This window comes from Nematolebias whitei, chromosome 8 (genome assembly GCF_014905685.2).
Source record: "Nematolebias whitei isolate Nwh7 chromosome 8, NemWhi1, whole genome shotgun sequence".
NCBI lineage: Eukaryota > Metazoa > Chordata > Actinopteri > Cyprinodontiformes > Rivulidae > Nematolebias > Nematolebias whitei.
Window position 1 is genome coordinate 8,763,444 of NC_056505.1, and position 19,701 is coordinate 8,783,144.

Sequence of the window (19,701 nt, forward strand, 5' to 3'; positions counted from 1 at the left end):
TTACAACATGGTCTGAGAGATGAAAGTTCATTTGACTTCCTTCCACAGGAGTCAGCCAGGTCTCGTATCAAGTCTTTGAAAAAGGAGTTCATTATTGTTTTCCACCAGCTGACAAGTGTCAGAAGTCTGTTTTTTCAACGAGTCCTGTTCATCTGGAGCCCCGTTTCTGCAGTCCAAGCATATTTCGTGAGAAACGATGAGAAGAGGATGTTGAAGCATGAGTCTTGATCCTTTGGGGAGTGGGTTGGGCCCCATGGCGGCACCATCACAAGAAGCACACAGGTTTGACCTCCAAGTGAAACCGTGCTCCGGGTGCCGTGGTCGGCAAGTCGTGCACGTCCACTATAGGAAGCAAGTTTGGGTCCTGACTTTGGAAGATGAAGTGTGTCTGATGCCAGCGTCCATCTTTGATCTGAAAACCAAAATTGCACAAAATGACGTGAAAGACTTTTAATTTATTTATTTTTTTCTAGTGGAATCAGAGCAGAAGAAGTTTCAGCATTACACACAAACAAGCCCACACTGGACTAAATTAATATTAGTGTTGCACCAATGATTCTGAATAACCTACAGACCTCTCTGGAGACCGTTTTGATTGGACGTGGTCTCATCCAGACAAATCCTGGTTATTATTTGTGGATGAAATGTGAGTACCAATGTGATCACTGAACTAAATTTAGTTATTACAATACGACAGGAAGAATTGATGTTTATAAGAACTTGTGAAACACTTGGAGGTAAGGGATGAAATATTACATGTTTTTTATTATACGTTTTAATTGGAAAACTGATTTTATCATTTGTGCATAATCATGAAAAAAGAACAATATTTTCTCATATCAATGATTATTGAGAAGCGGGGGACACCCTGGACAGGTCTCCAGTCCATCACAGGGACACGGAGACAAACAACCATTCACTCTCTCACCTAGGGACAATTTAGAGTCACCAGTCAGCCCAACATGCATGTTTTTGGTCTGTGGGAGGAAACTGGAGTACTCTGAGGAAACCCACGCATGCACGGAGAGAACATGCAAACTCCACCCAAAAAGGCCCCCGGACCGGGATTTGATCCAGCAACCTTCTTGCTGAGAGGAACAGCTCTACAAACTTAGCCACTCCAGCCATATCTGGAAAACTATAAAGTAAATTATTTCAAACTGCACAGTTTGACGTAATTCAGGGTAACATTTCTGCTGGATTTCGTACTTTGCAATGAGTTGCAAAAAGTTGACTTCCAGTTTCCCTACAAGTCTCGTATAAAATGTTGCATCCTCAAGTCAGCACAAACAAATGCAAGAGTGTTAATTTCATCCATCCATTATCTTTACCCGTTTATTCCATTTTGGGTCACGGGGGTCGCTGGTGCCCATGTCCAGCAATCACTGTGCGAGGGGCGGGGTACACCCCGGACGGGTCGCAAGTCCATCACAGGGCCACATAGAGACAAACGAGACAAACAAGCATTCATTCTCTCACTCACACCTAGGGACAATTTAGAGTTACCAATCAGCCTAACATGCATGTTTTTGGACTGTGGGAAGAAACCGGAGTACCCGGAGAAAACCCACGCATGCACGGAGAGAACATGCAAACTCCACCCAGAAAGGCCCCTGGACCGGGGTTTGAACCAAGGACCTGCTCGCTGAGAGGCAGCAGCTCTACCAGTTGCGCCACCGTGCTGCGTGTTAATTTCATATCTATTTAATTAATTATTATTATTTTTTAAATGGTGCCTCAGTTGGTAGAGTTGTCGCTTCTCAGGGAGAAAGTCGCCGGATCAAATCCCATCCAGGCGGCCCCTCTGGGTGGAGTTCGCATGTTCTCTCCGTGCATGAGTGGGTTTTCTCCGGGTACACTGGTTTCCTCCCACAGACCAAAAACATGCATGTTAGGCTGATTGGTAACTAAATTTTCCCTAGGTGAGAGTGAGAGAGTGAATGGTTGTTTGTCTCACTGTGATGGACTGGAGACCTGGGTGTCCCCCACCTCTCAGTGACAGCTGGACATGGGCAGCAGTGACCCCCATGACCCAAAAAGGAAAAGCAGGTAAAAAATGATGGATGGATGGATAATTAAAAAAAAATACCAGGAGTTGCCAGACTCTCAGGTCTCTTCACATTTGTGTTTTTGGACTGACTGCAGAAGGCAATTATAGTGTCATAATCAATTCTAATGTCATAATCAATCAATTCTAATGTCATAATCATTCAATTCTAACGTCATAATCAATTTATTCTAGTGCCAGACATTTTATCAGAAGATTCATACAATCCAACAAAGGTGATCACACTGCAAACTTGGCAAAAGTTTCATGTCTAAACATCCGCCCTGCAAACAAGAATTAATGAACGTCTTCACCCCGGAGGGACTTTTTGTTTTTCAAGTGTTTGTTTTCAGTTCAAACTGTGTTTGAGTCCAAATGAAATGCAAACAAAAAATAAATTGCAAATGTGCTCATAAACTGAGAGAAGGCGTCAGATTCACTGACGCGAACGTCAAACCTGATGGGTTCGACATCGTCGCATTTCAGAAGGCGTGTACAATTTTCAAACAAAGCATTTTATTCACTTGAACACCGATTAAATACACGAGGAGAGAAGGTTAGACAGTCTCACCCAATGAAGGAGTTATTGCATCTAAAAATGATGAAAATAGTCCTCTTATCTTGGTGCCAGAAACCAAAGTGCATCAGTTTGTTGATTTAAAGTGTTTCAGCAGACGCACGAGTTAGAACTGGACCAAGAAGTGATGCAAGAAGGTGGACTGATCTGATTAGGTCTAAAAGTCTGTAAGTTAACAGGCCCCACCATGTGACTTCCTGGACTTTAGGCGTGTAAAAAAACATTGTGTAAAAAAAAAATGTGAGTAATAAACTCTTACCCAGCAATCGTCTGTGGCTACGAGAGGCTCCAGCAGGTCTCCCTGCTGTATCCTCTCCCCTGACCAGGCCTCGAAGCTCACAGCCTTGGATGAAGGTTGCTCAGAGGGTCCAGCTGCCCACACGGACGTGTTCAGGCAGTGAACGATGACGTGCTGCACGGCCTCGGTGCTCAGCAGGTGGATGAAATTCATCTGGATGCGACCCACTCCCACTTCCAACTAGACACAAAGAGGATTTATATCAAGTCAAACTTAAAAAAAAATGTTTTTTTTTCCCCAAATAATCTTGATTTAGGCGTATTAATAAAGAGGTAATATCTGTAAAAAGGCAATCTGGAACCTGGACAGCAATATCAAGTTTTAATCGTGTTGTAAATTTCAAAGGGCAACATCTGGATCACAGATTCTGCCTTAAATGTGACTGTCAGTGTGCATTATCCCCTGTGCTTTTCATGCAAAGTGAATAATGAAAACAGACCAGGCTGCATTTTGACTTTTTGTGTGCAGCGTGGTGTTTTATTGCAATATCACGAGGCTGAAACATCTCCAGTGGATGAGGAACTGATTAACATTCCAGAGGTTTACGTGCCAAAGGTCCATGCTTTAAATTAGTCTGACTATATTTTAAATTCACCAATCATGTTCCATGTAAATGTGCCTAAAAGCCATGTATAAAACAAGAAATGGGTCCTTATTTGCACTTAAATGCCTCATCTTAAACTAAAAGCTTTAATTCTTGATAAATCTAACAAAATCTGAACATTTTCCATCTGGATGCATGCAAACAATTTCTTTATCCACTATCAGTACTGTAAGCTCCCAAAGTATTCTTGTGTGTCTGTGCTTTATTGGTATAAAAAGGAAATCCCTACCTTGGAAATTGTAATAGGTTTAAGGCAAGTCTGTCCTCCAGCAGTGAAGTTGCACATCACTTCCATTTTGTCAGCGCTGCAGCCGAGATTTGGATCAATCCAATAAGAACCTGCCAGAAACGATGCAGGAAAGAAAAACAATAAAAGAGCAGCTGAGGCGTAACAAGCGCAGAAATGATGAAGCTTCTCAGGGCTTCTCACCATCGTGCACTCGTTGTTCACAGTTGTACAGGTCTCGACAGATTCGGGCGGGGTTGTCTCGGGTTCCCAGCGGGTTCCTCAGACTTTGGACAAGTGTGCTGAGATGCTGGAGGGTCTTTAGGACCTCCGTGCCCTGGTCTAACATGGGCACGTCCATGTTCGGCAAATTCTGGTGTTGGCACAGGTTAGGGTTTTGAACACGGTCGATTGCAGAACAAAAGTGCGCTAAAACAACAACTTGTGTTTAAGTTTGTGTAACGTCTTACAGTTTAAATAGAATAAATCTGACCTCTTGTTTTATAGAAGCACGAGAATCAAAGAGGATTTCAAAAGCAGCACCAAGAGCTTCATTTTTCTGCCAGCAGAAGAAACTTTAATACCGTGTCACGTTAAAAGCTCAAATTAAGATGTCTGAGGAAGCTTACTCACCAGAAGTAATGCAGAGGTGGAAAGACCCTTAAAAAACAATAGAAACAAGGATTGACACACAGTTTTAACCTTATATTCATTTCTGTAGAGCAGTGTGTGTGTGTGTGTGTGTGTGTTCATGAACAATTCTGTAAATCCTAATCTAGCGTGTTGGCCGTGGTGTTCAATTCTCCCTAAATATGCAGATAAGCTGAAACTCATTAATGAATGGACAGGAAATGAGCCATGAACGCACAAGAAATGAATCATATCAAATGCTGCAAAGAAGAGCCAGCAGCTGTAAGTGATTTTATTATATTACAGCAAACAACAGCCGGTCGAACTATAATGATTATCGCACAAATTACAGTATCCGCTCACAGTTCAGCAAATGCTTTTATTTCTCAGTCGTTATTATATTATTTCTCAGCCATTTTTTATTATGTATATTTTTACTGTATTTATCGCTGTATAAGTTGCACCTTTTTGCATGAATTTGCAAGTCCAGCGACTTATACATCGAAGCGACTAATATGTTTTCTCCCCATAGTTATAACCCATTTTTTTGCTGAGATCTGATGATTTCGTTCATTCTGACATGGAACATATTGAACATTACCATTTTTAGCCACTAGAGGGCCCTTGACTAATATGGCAAGCCAAGTGTCTCATTAAGAGATAAAAGTGGTTATTAATGAGACACTTGGCTTGCCATACAAAAACACCTTCGTCTCGCTCCAGAACTCCTGGAGCAAACATCAAATCAGCTGCATTTCGCTGCGCCACCCAGGCGAAATGCAGCTGATTTGACCACTAAAGTGGATTTATTGAGGAAAAGTTCAACTGAGACACACCTTTACTATAATTCCGAGCAAACAAATAATTGTTTTTAGGTGGTTATCTTGTTAAATTTAGACAAAATGCATAGCAAGTCCTCCCTCTGCTCGCTCCCGCTCCCGCAAATCGATTTTTGAAATGCAGCTGATTTGACCATCAAAGTGCATTTATTAAGGAAAAATTAGACTGAGACACAACTTTGCTATAATTTCGAGCAAACAAACAATTGTTTTTAAGTGTTAATCTTGTTAAATTCTTGATAAAGTCCTCCGGTGCATGCTTCCACAGCCACCATTTGGCAGCCAAACAATTTTAGGCACAACACCGGCCCACGTTCCCGGGTGGTCAGCGGTGATGCATAATAGATGTGACTTATACGTCGAAGCGACGTGTACGGCGGCAAGTATGGTAAATAATGAAACTTTGAAACCATTTTCTATATATATTTGTTTGTGTGATCACTTAAGACCCACCAATTAAGCATTTTGTCATAACTGTTGGCTGTGCCAGGAAGATTTTAAGAGGACGGCATTATTCCACAGAGATTCAAGTCTGATTCTGTTCTTGTGCAGCAAATGGCTGCAGGGTGCATCGTTTTTGATTGATCAAAGTGATGCAGCAGTTAATATTTTTTTTTTGTTAATTATTTTCAACTGTAGATATAACTCATGAAAACGTTGGAAGAAAACAGGACAGGTTGAACAGCAGCACCAATCAAAAAGCAGTTTCAGACTTTAGGCAGTCGTCGCCTGCAAATGACTTCTAACAACATTTTTTTTAATAACTTTAACGGCTGTATGCCTCGGGACACACCTAATTTGTTTTTATAAACTGTGCTCATGCATCACTGAATGTGTGACAAATGTAGTTTTCTTGTGAAACATGTGCAAAAAGAAGAACTTACTGGTGGTCCAGACGGTCCTTGAGGACCAGGAGATCCCTAAAAATGTACACATAATTATATTATATAATCCTTCCATAACCTGCAAATAATAATGATCCAGGTGTGTATAATTACTCACTCTTGGTCCTTGCAACCCCTGAAAGAGAAAAACAAAAATTGTTTACATGAATTAGAGCAAACCAAATAGATTATTTGTGAAGTGTAAACAATTTTACAACTAATTCACAAAAAAAGTGGAGCAATAATGTTTTTTTTTTTTTTTTGCCGGGTATGTACTTATATTTAACAATCTATACTGTTAGCAAAATATCTCATGAACCACTGGATGAATTGTAGTGAAACTCTCAGAAAGTAATCACTGGATGAACACAACTCATTAAGTTTTGGAGTCAGTTCCATTCAAAATGGCCGCCACAGCCAAGCAACTTTATCAAAAGAATCAAAAGCAACTACAATCAGCCAGTTTCACATATACTGACTTAGAATTTGTTGTGTTCGTAGCTGAAGCACATTGCACAAGATTTTTACTGAAAAAAAATTGTATCGACCGTATTTGTCTATTAGCAAAATATCTCATGAACCACTGGACCGATTTCAATGGAAGTCTCAGAAAGGAATCTTCAGAGGGATATCTGGAACTGGTTGAATTTTGGGGTCACCCTAATTCTCAAAAAGGTTGGCACAGATAATAAACATTTGCCAGTGCTAAAATGGCCAAACAATCAGCTTTATAGATACTGAGCAAATAATTTGTGGGGGTAGTAGCTGAGAGTCATCATCAAACTGTCAGAGCTATTATTGTGCAACATCTTTGCTTAAAACTTTGGTATCAGCTGTCACAGTCAACACTGTAATTCTGTGAGCAAATTATCTTATGAATTAAGATGAATATTTATGAAACTTTCAGAAAATCATCACATCTTGACTGCATGACGTCCTCAAAATTGCAGATAATGAGGTACACGGTAGTAGCTGAGAGTGATCCTCAACACGAATCTAATTTCTACATGGCAGCTCCGTACACGGACGTGGGCGTTTTAAGAGTGGGGCTGTAAATTATGCCTGTGTGTACGAGCGCTCAGCAAACCTCTTAAAAAGCCTGAGATGAGCAAGAAGCCCACATTCATCACACTGACAGGATTTCCACAGCAGCTAAGTGTCACTGTGAGTGTAACAACAAACAGAGCGACACAATAGGAAATGAAAAGCGCCGAAGGCAACGGAGAGTCTGAGTGGTGTGCCGGCTCCATACTAAGCATCCTATTCTGTGCTCACAGAACAGACAGACAGGGATTCATCAAAACAGCACCACGCACCGTCTCCCCGCGACTTCCTTTGTCACCCTGGGGTCCCTGATGGATAGAAAGAAGACAAACGATCACTCTATCACTGCCAAAAAGCAGAGAGAAGTCACATAAAGCTTGGCAGATGTGATGAGAGATGAGGTACATACTGGATGACCGCTGGGCCCAATGATGCCGGCGGGGCCAAGAGCCCCTTTCACACCCTGAGAAGCAGAAACATGGTGACTAAGGACACGTGTGATGAAGCATCTGATGAGGCCGCACTGATTTTTCACACCAAATGTGCAGTCTGTGAGAGTTCAATGCCCCAGCGTTGCCTCAAATAATTTACTGAGTCGCCAATCTGCTATTAATCTTCATTTTACCATCAGTCCTCGTGGTCCTTTTGGTCCCTGTATTCCTGCTGGACCCATGTCTCCTGGGGGACCCTGGAAACAAATTAACCAACCTCAGTGCAAACAATATGCAAGTTACTCTTTCTCTTATCAATACTAAAAACATGCAACAGTATGTACGGTCATATCAAGTATTTTTTTACTTAGAATGTAACCGTCTATAAAAAAAATCCTTTAAATAACCTCTGTTCTAGAAGAATAAGAACATTATTACTAATTTATTTTTGAACTGGTTGCACTTAGGGTGTACTTGTGTCCTAAACTGCGGTGTAAGGACAGGAATATATCTAAAATAATAATAAATCAGCTAAAGAATATTTGCCAAATTGTGTTGCTTTCCTTGTATAAATGTACTCCAGCCTCAAACTATGGCTTGAAATAACAATGCAGAATGTATCATTAGAGCAGGACTATTCAACAAAATTGCTCAGGGGGCCATAAGTTACTGAAAGCCAAGAGCTCAGGGGCCAGATATCCATTAGTTATTATTAGGGATGCACAATATTATCGGCATGGTATCGATATTGGCCAATATTAGCAATAAAGTTAAATATCGGACCTCGACAATTCCACCAAAATAACTCACCAAAATAAAAGGCTTCTGTTTTAAATTACTTTTTAATTTAAGAAAATGTCAAGTATATCTATTAATGCACTACAACTTATGCACTTTTCACTTGTCGATTGTGAACGGGTTGAGTTTAGATTTGTGAAAATGTACAAATTTGCACTGTTCGAGTGTTGTCGTTGTGTTAGAAAGAATAAACGTCATGAATAAATTTGACAATAAACATAATCCAAGTTGAAGTGTTATATCATTTTCATCCCTCTTTTTGGCATCTGCATTTGGTAGCAGGCCAAACTGACAAAGACCATGCAGAATAATGTAGTATTTTAATTCCACAGCAGAGAAAGCTATGCAGTCTCTGTAAGTAGGTCTAGGAAAAAAATATCGGTATTGGTATCTGTTATCGGATAAATAAGTTTTAACATATCAGCATATCGGATATGGGCCAAAAATTCAATATTGTGCATCCCCAGTTATTATCATTAAGTAACTTTGTTTTATGGTTAAAAAATCTGGTTTTATTTAAAAATGAACCCAATGCTGGGCCGAACTTAGCTAACCTGTGGACCTGATTTGGCTCCCGGGCCATCAGTTGAATAGCCCTGCATTACGGTGTGTGCTTATCTAGACAAGTGGGTTAGCTGTAGGACCTCTGCTACCAACAAGCAAATGCACGAGTGCACTGATTTGTTTTACATTTAATGGGACTGTTGTCAGCAGTTAAATATTCGCAACAATCCCAGAAGAAAACTAATCATAAGCAGAGATCCCTCCAGGATTTGAGATGCTCAAACTTTCCAGCAGAGCCGTAACATTTCCAGTTTAATTCAATAACTTTAATTGTCTAAAACTTTCTGCTTATGAGTTAGAATGTATTGAACACTGTCACACAGCTAAACCATTTCAAACTAAAATGTTTGACTTTACTCTGAAGGTTTTGAATTAAAGACAATGTTCTGTTTCTTCATCTGGTTATGATCTACGCTGCAACAGAGCTGAAAGTAGAACAGACGTTAGGCAGATCAGAAGTCATCTTGGGGCAGGTTACAGTAAAACCTCGCAGCTTTAATTCCTTATCCTCCCAAAGATGACATAATCCGTTGTATTTCCTGTCAATTTTAGATGTTTAAACTTTGGAAACACACTTTTACACAAAGATGGGTTAAACCTGGAACTTGTTTTGCACTTATTTTACTGCCTCTGAGCCATAAAGTCTGGTCTAAAGGTTGGTTACTGGAAATGTAAAACTTGAGTGTTGAACAGACTCCACAGAAACTCACCTTTGGTCCAAACAGCCCTAACACGCCTGGAAAACCCTGTTCACCACCATCCCCCTGATAAACAGAGAAGAGTTTGATGATCACTATCCAGCAAATGAAAGGCGTCATATAAAATAATTTAGCTTATTAGGAGGATCTGTGCTAACTGGTTGCCCTTTAAGTCCTAGTTCTCCTTGTTTTCCAGGCAGTCCCATCACGCCAACAGAGCCTCTCTTTCCCACTGAACCAATCTGGCCTGGCAGACCTCTCTCCCCCTGGAAAAAAGACATAAACATCTTTCTTACATCACACAACCTCTGCACACTTACACAGACCATTACAGACAACAAGCTGCCGGTTCATGACCCCTCACAGACCTCCTACCTGTGGTCTCTTATAATTGCATTCAGTATGGTCACTGATCAAAACTAACGAGAATTTAACTTCCAAGTTCGGTGGCTTGGGGTTTGAGCTCATTACCTTACATCACTTGGAAGTCTCCAAGTTTGTTTTAATTATCAAAACTGTCTGAATTGAATAAATGCTGATGTGTCCGTTTCCAAAATATGACCTAATGCAACTTTATACCCAGACGGATGAAATAGAAAAAACTGCATAATGTTATAGAAACAATAAACACAGATTGTCTGTGTTTCTTGAACATCACTGAGTTTATAATTTATAAAATGTTGGCAAAGAGTCTGCCAACTCATTGCTATTTTGCAGCGCAAACTTTACAAATTACTGCACTGGACAACAAGGTTATTTTAGGAGAGAATAAAAAAGTATAGTCAGGTCTTCTGGACGGGTTCTTCTTGTTGAAAGGGTTCATCTTCAGTCCTAAAAGTTTTCAGTCTGAGGAGCTGCCCTATACTCAAGTCACCTTTTCGTAGTGGATCAACCAGTTTGCTGGTGACAGCCAAAACTGGCTGTTCACAGGTAAAAGGAGGATCATCAGCCTAACGACCGATTATTAGTGCCCTGGTGGCCGCTTGCTATTCACGAAGGGCTGAGTTACTAGCAATAAAAGCATTGTAAGAAGGTGACAGTTGGACACGGAGGCCTCGAGCAGCTTCGGATGTTATCAGTCCATTAAATGGCCGTTATTAGTTGTTATCATCCCCATATGTAGCGGTCAAACTGTCCCACCTACCTCCTAGTAGGTTTAAAGGTATGTTATTATTATTGATGATGATAGGCAGCGTCGCACGGGGGTAAACCAGGAAGTGTCTTTTTTGTTTTTTTTCCTGCTTATGTAACCCTTTTCCTAATCGTAACCTTACACCTGACCCAGAGGACCAACCCTAAACTTAACCCCCTTACCCTTGTGCCTAAATCTAACTAAGACCCTAAACCTAACCGTCAGACCCTTTACTCTAAACCTAACCACGTGAAGCTATTATGAAAAACAGAGCCTATTATCATCGCTAACAACGTACCTTTAAACCCACTAGGAGTTACAGGAGGGGCAGTCTGACCGCTACATATGGAGATAATAACAACTAAGCCATTTAATGGCTAACATCCGAAGCGGGTGAGGCCTCCACCCCTGTTTAATGGACGGTTTCTCTTAACAAAAATGGCTTCCTCTACTCCTCTCAAACCATTGTTCCTCTCTTTCAAAGATGTACACATCTTTATGAAGATTTAGTGATACATTTGCTAATTTTAAATCTTTGTGTGCCTCTGTGAGTGTCTCTGGACACATTCACTGCCCTTGCGCCCCCCACGCCCCACGGAATGGCGGCGTCATTATATGCTTGTGTGCAAGTTATTTATTTATTTATTTTGTAAATTTTCAGACTATTAATCTTCAACCAAAGATTAAGAGCATGTCAGGATTTTTTTTTTTTTTTTTGCCTCCGAAACCTATGTTCCTATGTTGTCACTTTCACTACTTTATTGTCTGTCCAAACAGGTCTCACTTGCAAATAAGTCTTTGAGGCTCAATGTGATGTATTTGTATAAAGGTTGAATGAAAATTAAAGCTTTTTGGCACAAGAAGCCAAAATGAAAAGAAAAAAAACCCTGAATAAACTGTTCATTCATCCTTCACACCTTTGGACCAATGGAGCCTTGACTTCCTGGAAGTCCCGTCACTCCCTTTGCACCCTGCTGCCCAAGAATTCCAGTTGAACCCAGCTCTCCGTCTTCTCCTTGCTCTCCCTGAACACAGAACACCACTGATTATCAATAAAAAGGGATGTTTTTCTTTGCTCGCACTGAAACAAGTGCCACTGACAGTGTGCTCACTTTAACTCCTTGACTTCCATCTTTTCCAGGTGAGCCATTTATTCCAGGTGGGCCCTCAAGTCCTTCCCTGCCATGGACGCCACGTGGACCAGAAGGGCCCTCTGTACCCTTAGAACGGACATGAACAACTTGTGTCAAAACTTGCTTTTAGTTTTAAATATGTATAAAACTGAGTACTCGGTAGACTCTATTTGCACCACGGTTTAACAAGAACACGTCCAACTCACTGGTGGGCCTTTGGTTCCAGATGCACCCGTTGCCCCTGATTTTCCTTTCAAACCCTAAAGTATATAAAACTTGTTTGACATAGCACAATAAATAAAAGCATAGTGCTTCACAATAAAAAATGTCCCTCAGAGTGAAAGTATTTTAAGATTCTATTTTTGTCCTTACTTGATCACCTTTGGTTCCTTTCAGTCCTGGTTGTCCTTTAGACCCAGGATGTCCCTGAAATGATCAATAATGATTCAGTCCTGTGATCAGTTTTGTGTACGAAGAACATCACACTGAGCTCTACATGCTAGGAGCCAAAATGTGGATACCTACAGGAAGACCTGGAGCACCAGGTTCCCCTCTCAGTCCATTTATGCCAGTTGGACCCTGAAAATACAAATAAAAAAACATTTTCTGTCATTTTACTCCTTTTTCTTGCTACTGTAGAAACTAAAACTGGCCATTAAGGTCTGAGGATGTCACATGTTCCCCCCACTTACAAAGTGCCCTGGGTCACCAGGCTCTCCTCTTTCTCCTCTGTCTCCAGGAGGACCCTGAAATCACACGAGAATAAACAACAGTTTAACGACTCAGTCATCCCCAACAAATGGCGTACAAATATGGTGCATGGCAGAAACTCACTCTGTCACCTTGGGGTCCTGGAAGGCCCTCTGCCTTGCTGTCATCTCCCTGTTCTCCCTTAGCAACCAGAGCAGGAATAAACAATGCACATTTCACATGTTTCATTAAAACACATGGTTTCCTGTTTGTGTATGAAGGGCAAAATATTAGACAAGCTATTACCCACAACAATCCCATTTCAAAAAATGGAGTCAATGTTTGCTTAAGGATTTGTCACGAGATCCGTTCAACAATAGGCTTGAGTGTGTGTATATAGTTATGAGTTGCAGATGTGACAAATGACATAAACAAACAAAGAGATTAATATTAAATCTAAGAGAGACAGGATAATTAGTGAAGTCCACGGGCCAAAGAAATCCAACAATTGCATGAATGAAAAGCAATAAACAGTATATTTAGTGTTTCAGAATAAAATGTAATTCAGATTTGTATCGGCAGCATAATTTTAGTGCCACAATTACCTGGCACTAAATTGACAATCATAAATTTTACAATGTGCTAGCGCGATATTGATTTAATTAGAGCAGAAGCACAGCAATTAGACGAAGGATACAGGCAATGAGAAAAGAACAAATACCCACACCCAGATGGCTTCTGGCCAGGGACTAAAAAATGCAAATGAGTGTATCATGAAAGTCTGGTGCAGTGTGTATCGTTACACAGTGCTCCTGTCAAATACACACACGTTATGTGGCTAATATCTACTAAATTATAGGAGTCCAGGTGCTCTGCTAATTACAAACATTTTTAATTGGCTTTGTCCAAGTTCAGATCACTGATATAATTAGGGAGAACTGTGGGAATATTCTGTGCAACAAGACATATGAAAGAAGCACAAATTAGGGACAAAATTTAAGTCTCAATGCATCAAAAAAGCCGTTGAGCAACATTTCACCAGAGCTCATTAAACAAAATCAAACCACAGTCAACTGTTAAGAGACCGAGAACAAAAACTGAGGAAGATGTACCTTTTCACCTTTTGGTCCAGGTAGTCCAACTGTGCCCGGTCGTCCCATGTGGCCCTGTAAACACAAAAAGGAGGGCTTTATGTCTTTCAATAAATACAACCGTCTGGTCTCCATATCACTCAACTACGTGCTAATGGGCATTTGTAACAGAGAAACATAAAATCAGTTAAAACTTCTGTAAACTGACAATGCAGCAGTGTTTGTTAGTCATCACAATATTGTCTGCTGCCACAAAGAAAACTTTTTTTAAATCAGAGAAACTGTAATTATACACTGCCCGACCAAATTATTAAGTCCACCTGTTCAACTGCTTGTTAGGACAAGTAGCTAATCAGCTAATGGCGGTAACTCGATGCATTTGGGTATCTAAACATGAAGATGATTTGATCCCGGAAAATGTTTAAAATCGAGCATCAGACTGAAATAAAAGGGGGGTATAAATGGTAAATGGTACTTATATAGCATCGTTCTATCTTATCAAGATACACAAAGCACTTTACAACACAATCTATGCCCTCATTTACCTATTCATACAGCACTCTACTATATCCCTGCTAAGAATAATCTGTGCTTTATCACATTCCTACACCAATGGGACACACATCGGAGGCAATGAGGGGTTCAGTGTCTGGCCACTTTCTGTGTGTTGTCTCTGGACATGCTCACCGCCCTTGCGTCCCCCCACAGAATGTCGGCATCATTATGTGCTTGTGTGCAAGTTTTTAATATTATTTTTATTTATTTTTTCATGCTTTTGACCTTCAGCCAAATATTAAGAGCATGTTAGGATTTTTTTTTCTTTTGTCTTCAAAACCTATGTTGTCACTTTCACCGCTTTTATTATCTGTCCAAACAGGTCTCACTTGTAAATGAGTCTTCGAGGCTCAATGTGATTTATCTGTTTGAATAAAGGTTGAATGAAAAAAATAACCATTCATCCACAGCTGCCCATTTAAGTGACTTTGAATGTGACATGTTGTTGGTGTTATATGGGCTGGTCTGCCTTTCAGAAACTGCTGGTCTAGTTGGATTTTCATGCACAACAATCTTTAGAGTTTATAGAAAATGGACCAAAAATGAAAGAATGTTGCATCCAAGAATGCACAACATGTGGAACCTCTGTCAGTTATCAACAGAAAACTGAGGCTACAGTTCATGCAGGCTCACAAAAATCAGAAAAGAAGAGCTTGGAAACATTTTGCCTGGTCTGATGGGTCTGGGTCCACTGGACTCCAACAGCCTCCACAGTTCCATCCATCCATCCATTTTCTTTACCCGCTTATTCCATTTTTGGGTCACGGGGGTCGCTGGTGCCCATGTCCAGCAATCACTGTGCGAGGGGCGGGGTACACCCTGGACGGGTCGCAAGTCCGTTACAGGGCCACATAGAGACAAACGAGACAAACAACCATTCACTCTCTCACTCACACCTAGGGACAATTTAGAGTTACCAATCAGCCTAACATGCATGTTTTTGGACTGTGGGAGGAAACCGGAGTACCCGGAGAAAACCCACGCATGCACGGAGAGAACATGCAAACTCCACCCAGAAAGGCCCCTGGACCGGGGATTGAACCAGGGACCTGCTCGCTGAGAGGCAGCAGCTCTACCAGTTGCGCCACCGTGCTGCCCCTCCACAGTTCCCAGATCTCAAAATTCTCTTTGGATGTTATGGAAACAAAGACACTCTGTCCCCCTCCCCACCCCACATCCTTCCCCAAGGTCGTGGATCTGTGACAGAGCTCAACCGAGCTGGCTGGTAAAAAATACCTCTTATCAGGACTATGGCTGCGGTGGGGGGAGGGGGGCTCTAGTCTGTGCTGTGCTACGACCTTCCCTCAAACTCAATGCCTCCACTGGCCTCCCTCGCCTTCCCTGGTGCAGCAATCTATAGGAGATGCGAAGGCGCCAAAGGCTGCATCGCTCAGCTGGCGGCCATGCTGGGACCCACTCTCCCTACCCACTCCACACGCATATGTAGGATGTCTATTTATGTTCCTTTGCTGTGGTAGAATTTTTTTGATGCCTCAAACCATGCCCTGTCAAGGACACAGTGGGAGATTTTTTGTTTTATACCTCTTCTTATGTTTTTTTCCACTTTTCTTATCTAAGTAATAAGGGCAGCACTTCTTAGAAGCTGCAGACCCCTGTACACTTCTGTCCATCTTTAGGTCAGTTATACGGAAAATAATTTTGTTTTACATCACTGTGCAAGTATAATAAACGCATTCTGATTCGGATTCAATCCAATGGCACGTTTGTGATGTGGTGGAACAATAAATATAGGCAGCTGACAAATCTGCAGCAACTGTGTGATGCTACCATGTCAATATGGACCAAAATCTGTGACGAATGTTTTAAACACTGGGTTGAGTTTATTCCACAAAAATTAAGACTGTTCTGAAGACAAAAGTGGCTCAAACCCTGGCCCTAATAAAGTAGCCAGTGAGTGTACACAAACACATTATCTTACTCTAAATGGAGAGAACATGGCCATTACCGGTGAGGCGTGGAGACGATAAGTAACCCTTTGTGCAACAAATAAAAGGCACAGCAGTATTTTTTATTCAGTATATAATAAATGTTGATGAACCCCCTAAGAATTATTTAAAAAACAGCAGTGGAGATTGGACTAAACATGTTCAGTTTTCCCATTAATCATTTAATTGCTTAAAGTTTTCCTGCTGGGTGAAAATAACTCAAATCCCGCCAGAAATGTGTTTTTTTCAGAGAACAGTTTTACTGTGCAACTAATGTTTAAGACCACACATCATCGTCACATTTAATCTTTTTTCTGCTGTAGAGGGAAATCAAAATAAGACTCAAACAGAATAAAGGCTTTTATGGTCTGATTCAAATGTTAATTATGTGCCTGCCCCAAACTTTTAGAAGTACATTTTACGTGTACAAAATCTGTGCAGCTGCAGGTTTAAATGGGTGGAAAATTCAACACGAGATGCTGTCAATGTTAACTCAGGATCTCTTCTGCAAAGAAGGATTGCTGAAATATAAACTGGTGAGAATGAATGTAAAATGTCTGAAATACCAGATTTAGCTTCTAAACTAACAGATTATGGTATATATTGGCCATAAACTTTTTTTTTCTTTCGGCTGCTCCCTTCATCAGGGGTCGCCACAGCGAACTAACTTGCATGAAGACTTGGCAATTGTTTTTACACCGGATGCCTTTCCTGATTTAACCACAGACCACCGAGCTACCACAGCCCTCTGTGTGGAGCAGAGGGCTGCCATCTTGGGCATCCAGGGGAGCAGCTGGGGTCATTAAGGGCCTTGCTCAAGGGCCCAAAGTGGGGCAAATGATGGTGGAAGCAGGTGAAGGTGTTTCACCTTTCCCACCCACATTTTGATGTCAGTCCGGGGAGTTGAACCTATGACCTTCCGAGCACATGCCCACTTTCTCTAAAGTCTGCGCCACCTCTCCTGTTTATTAGCCATAAACTACTATCGGACCATTTTATTTTTAATCCATAAATTTATACAATGGTTGTTTTTCAAGGATGATGGAGATGAATTGTCTGAACAAAGAAAATGAATCGGTGAAAGACAGCTGTGCCTGGTTCATCAGGAGAGGACAATTCAGAGAAAATGTCAAGTGTTTGTTAAAGAAATCCTGCCACTGAGCCAAAGAGGTCCACAGAGTCAGCTGCCATGGCAACTGAGAGCTTTAATAATAACTGCAGTGCCGAATTATAAACCACCAATTAACAACAGCAGAACATTAAAGTAACAGCTTCTACCAGCGAGACAATAGTGCCATTCAACAATGTTCTTCATGAACTGCAGACCCTTTAAAAAATTCATTGAGGACCTCTTTATAAAACTAAAAAAAACTCCTAAAAGTAAATTGCATTGCCTTCAGATTGAAGCCTAACAATGTCAATGTTAAAAACTTAGACAATGATTTTATTTTTGTCATTTACCCTTTATTTATACAGGTAATCTCATTGAGCCACGAGAACTCATTTTCAAGAGAGACCTGCTTAGGGAGCAGATGGTGGGGGTTAAGGGCCTTGCTCGGGGGCCCAGTGTGGGGTGAATGAGGGTGGAGGGAGGTGTGGGTGTTTCACCTTTTCCACCCACATTTTGATGTTGATGGTACCGAGAGATGAACTTGCGACTTTCCGATCACAAGCCCATCTTCTAACCTCTGCGCCACCACTCCCCCATGAGACTTTTGCTTGATTGTCTAAAGGTTTTGGAGGTTTGAGGACTTTTCATGGCATCCAGCCATTGCATATATGCTTAAAATTCAGTACTTACCTCATAACCTGCTGTGCCTGGATCACCTTGTTGACCCATTGTCCCAGGAGCACCCTGAAGGAACAAATATATATATCAACTATTCCCATACACAGGATCTAATTAAATCCTTCAGTTCATGTGCTGAGCTCATACCACTGGCCCAATGGTTCCTCTCGCTCCTTTCTGCCCAACAAATCCCAGCTCCCCCGGCTCACCAATTGGTCCATTCTCACCTAAATGGCCTTGCTGACCTTTGCTCCCCTGGAGAGAGGCCACCAATGATCAGGTATGTACAGACATGCCAGAACAGATGTGTGAGGAATCTGACAATTCAAACATTTAATGCTAAAGCTCTGTTTGACAAGCACTTCCAGCACTGCTTATAAGGAGGTCACTGACCCCCCCAGTTTGTTTACAAGCACAGCAGAGAACTGTTTAAGTCCCAGTGCAAAACTAAAACTGAGAGACACCTGAAAAATGAAAAGTGTGCTCGGAGCCGAGCAAGTGAACCGACAGACCTTCTCCCCTGGCTTTCCGCCTTCCCCAGTTTTGCCAGGTTTGCCCTCCTGACCCTGATAAAGGAAATCAAAAAGGGGAGTTTAAGTGGACAAAAACACTTTTTATTAGAAGTGAGAGAAATCTGAAGACGGCTGCTGAAGAACTCACCCTCACCCCCAGAAGTCCAGGTGGGCCTAGTGGGCCTTCCTTTCCTTTCAGGCCAATTTCACCTCTGTCTCCAGGGTCGCCCTCTGGGCCAGGATCCCCCTTCTCACCCTGAAAACAGTAATGCAGGTGTAATGAAAAGCGTGGCACCTTTGAGTTAAACTGCATTTGTTAATTTGCAATAAGAAACCTTAGCAAAGATCCTGACCTGTTGTCTTGTTTTTTTTTTGTTTGTTTGTTTGTTTTTTACAATTGAATACAAACTTGTACAACAAAATCAAACTATGGTAACAACAATAAGGTTTTAGATCATCCTATGATGAGAAGGAACAGAGTGATTATTGTTTCCATCGATCCATGTTAATGGTATTCACATCTATCCTGGACTATTGCAGTGATTTGTTATCTGGGTGTCCAAATACGTCTTTAAAAAAGTCTTCAGTTGATCTAAAATGCTGCTGCCAGAGTCTTAACTGGAGTTAGTGGGAGAGATCACATCTCTCCAGTTTTAGCTTCTCTCCAATGACTCCCTGTCAAATCCAGAATTGAATACAAAATATTACGTCTAACCTACAAAGCTCTCAACAACCTAGCTCCACGTTATACTACAGATCTTATTGTTCCATATTTTCCTAAGAGAGCACTTTGCTCTCAGACTGCAGGTTTACTTGTGGTTCCTAGTTTCCAAAAGCAGAATGGGTGGAAGAGCTTTCAGTTATCAGGCTCCTCTCTTGTGCAACCAACTTCCAGTTTCTGTCCATGAGGCTGACACATTGTCCAGTTTTAATACTGGGCTTAAGACTTTCCTTTTTGATAAATCCTATAGTTAGGGTTGGCTTGTTATACTGCTATAGGCTTAGACTACTGGAGGGCAAATTTACCTAATTTCTCAAAATTAAATATTAAAATTGTATACTTTTCATTTTATACAATTTCTATCTTAACATGTGATTCTCAACCTGCCATTGTGTATCTGTTCCTCTCAAACCCAGCCGGTTGAAGCAGATGGCCGCTGGTTGCGAGCCCGGTTCTGCTAAAGGTTTCTTGCTCATGAGGGAGTTTTTCCTT

At 41.2% G+C, this 19,701-nt stretch overlaps 1 protein-coding gene across 1 annotated transcript in view; it reads right to left on the reverse strand.

Moving 5' to 3' along the window:
• Positions 1–265: 265 nt before the first annotated feature.
• Positions 266–19,701, reverse strand: part of col27a1b (collagen, type XXVII, alpha 1b) — a 96,063-nt gene continuing 76,627 nt past the window's right edge. The window contains exons 36-60 of the mRNA XM_037680026.1: positions 18,637–18,744; positions 18,489–18,542; positions 18,124–18,231; positions 17,989–18,042; positions 13,708–13,761; positions 12,740–12,796; positions 12,598–12,651; positions 12,431–12,484; positions 12,278–12,331; positions 12,112–12,165; positions 11,885–11,992; positions 11,690–11,797; positions 9,799–9,906; positions 9,653–9,706; positions 7,775–7,837; positions 7,559–7,612; positions 7,422–7,457; positions 6,224–6,241; positions 6,106–6,141; positions 4,386–4,412; positions 4,246–4,311; positions 3,957–4,125; positions 3,756–3,865; positions 2,884–3,102; positions 266–412 (exon numbers count right to left, since the gene is read on the reverse strand). Of these exons, the coding sequence (XP_037535954.1) occupies positions 266–412; positions 2,884–3,102; positions 3,756–3,865; positions 3,957–4,125; positions 4,246–4,311; positions 4,386–4,412; positions 6,106–6,141; positions 6,224–6,241; positions 7,422–7,457; positions 7,559–7,612; positions 7,775–7,837; positions 9,653–9,706; positions 9,799–9,906; positions 11,690–11,797; positions 11,885–11,992; positions 12,112–12,165; positions 12,278–12,331; positions 12,431–12,484; positions 12,598–12,651; positions 12,740–12,796; positions 13,708–13,761; positions 17,989–18,042; positions 18,124–18,231; positions 18,489–18,542; positions 18,637–18,744 (1,974 nt within the window). The remainder of the gene's footprint in view (positions 413–2,883; positions 3,103–3,755; positions 3,866–3,956; positions 4,126–4,245; positions 4,312–4,385; positions 4,413–6,105; positions 6,142–6,223; positions 6,242–7,421; positions 7,458–7,558; positions 7,613–7,774; positions 7,838–9,652; positions 9,707–9,798; positions 9,907–11,689; positions 11,798–11,884; positions 11,993–12,111; positions 12,166–12,277; positions 12,332–12,430; positions 12,485–12,597; positions 12,652–12,739; positions 12,797–13,707; positions 13,762–17,988; positions 18,043–18,123; positions 18,232–18,488; positions 18,543–18,636; positions 18,745–19,701) is intronic.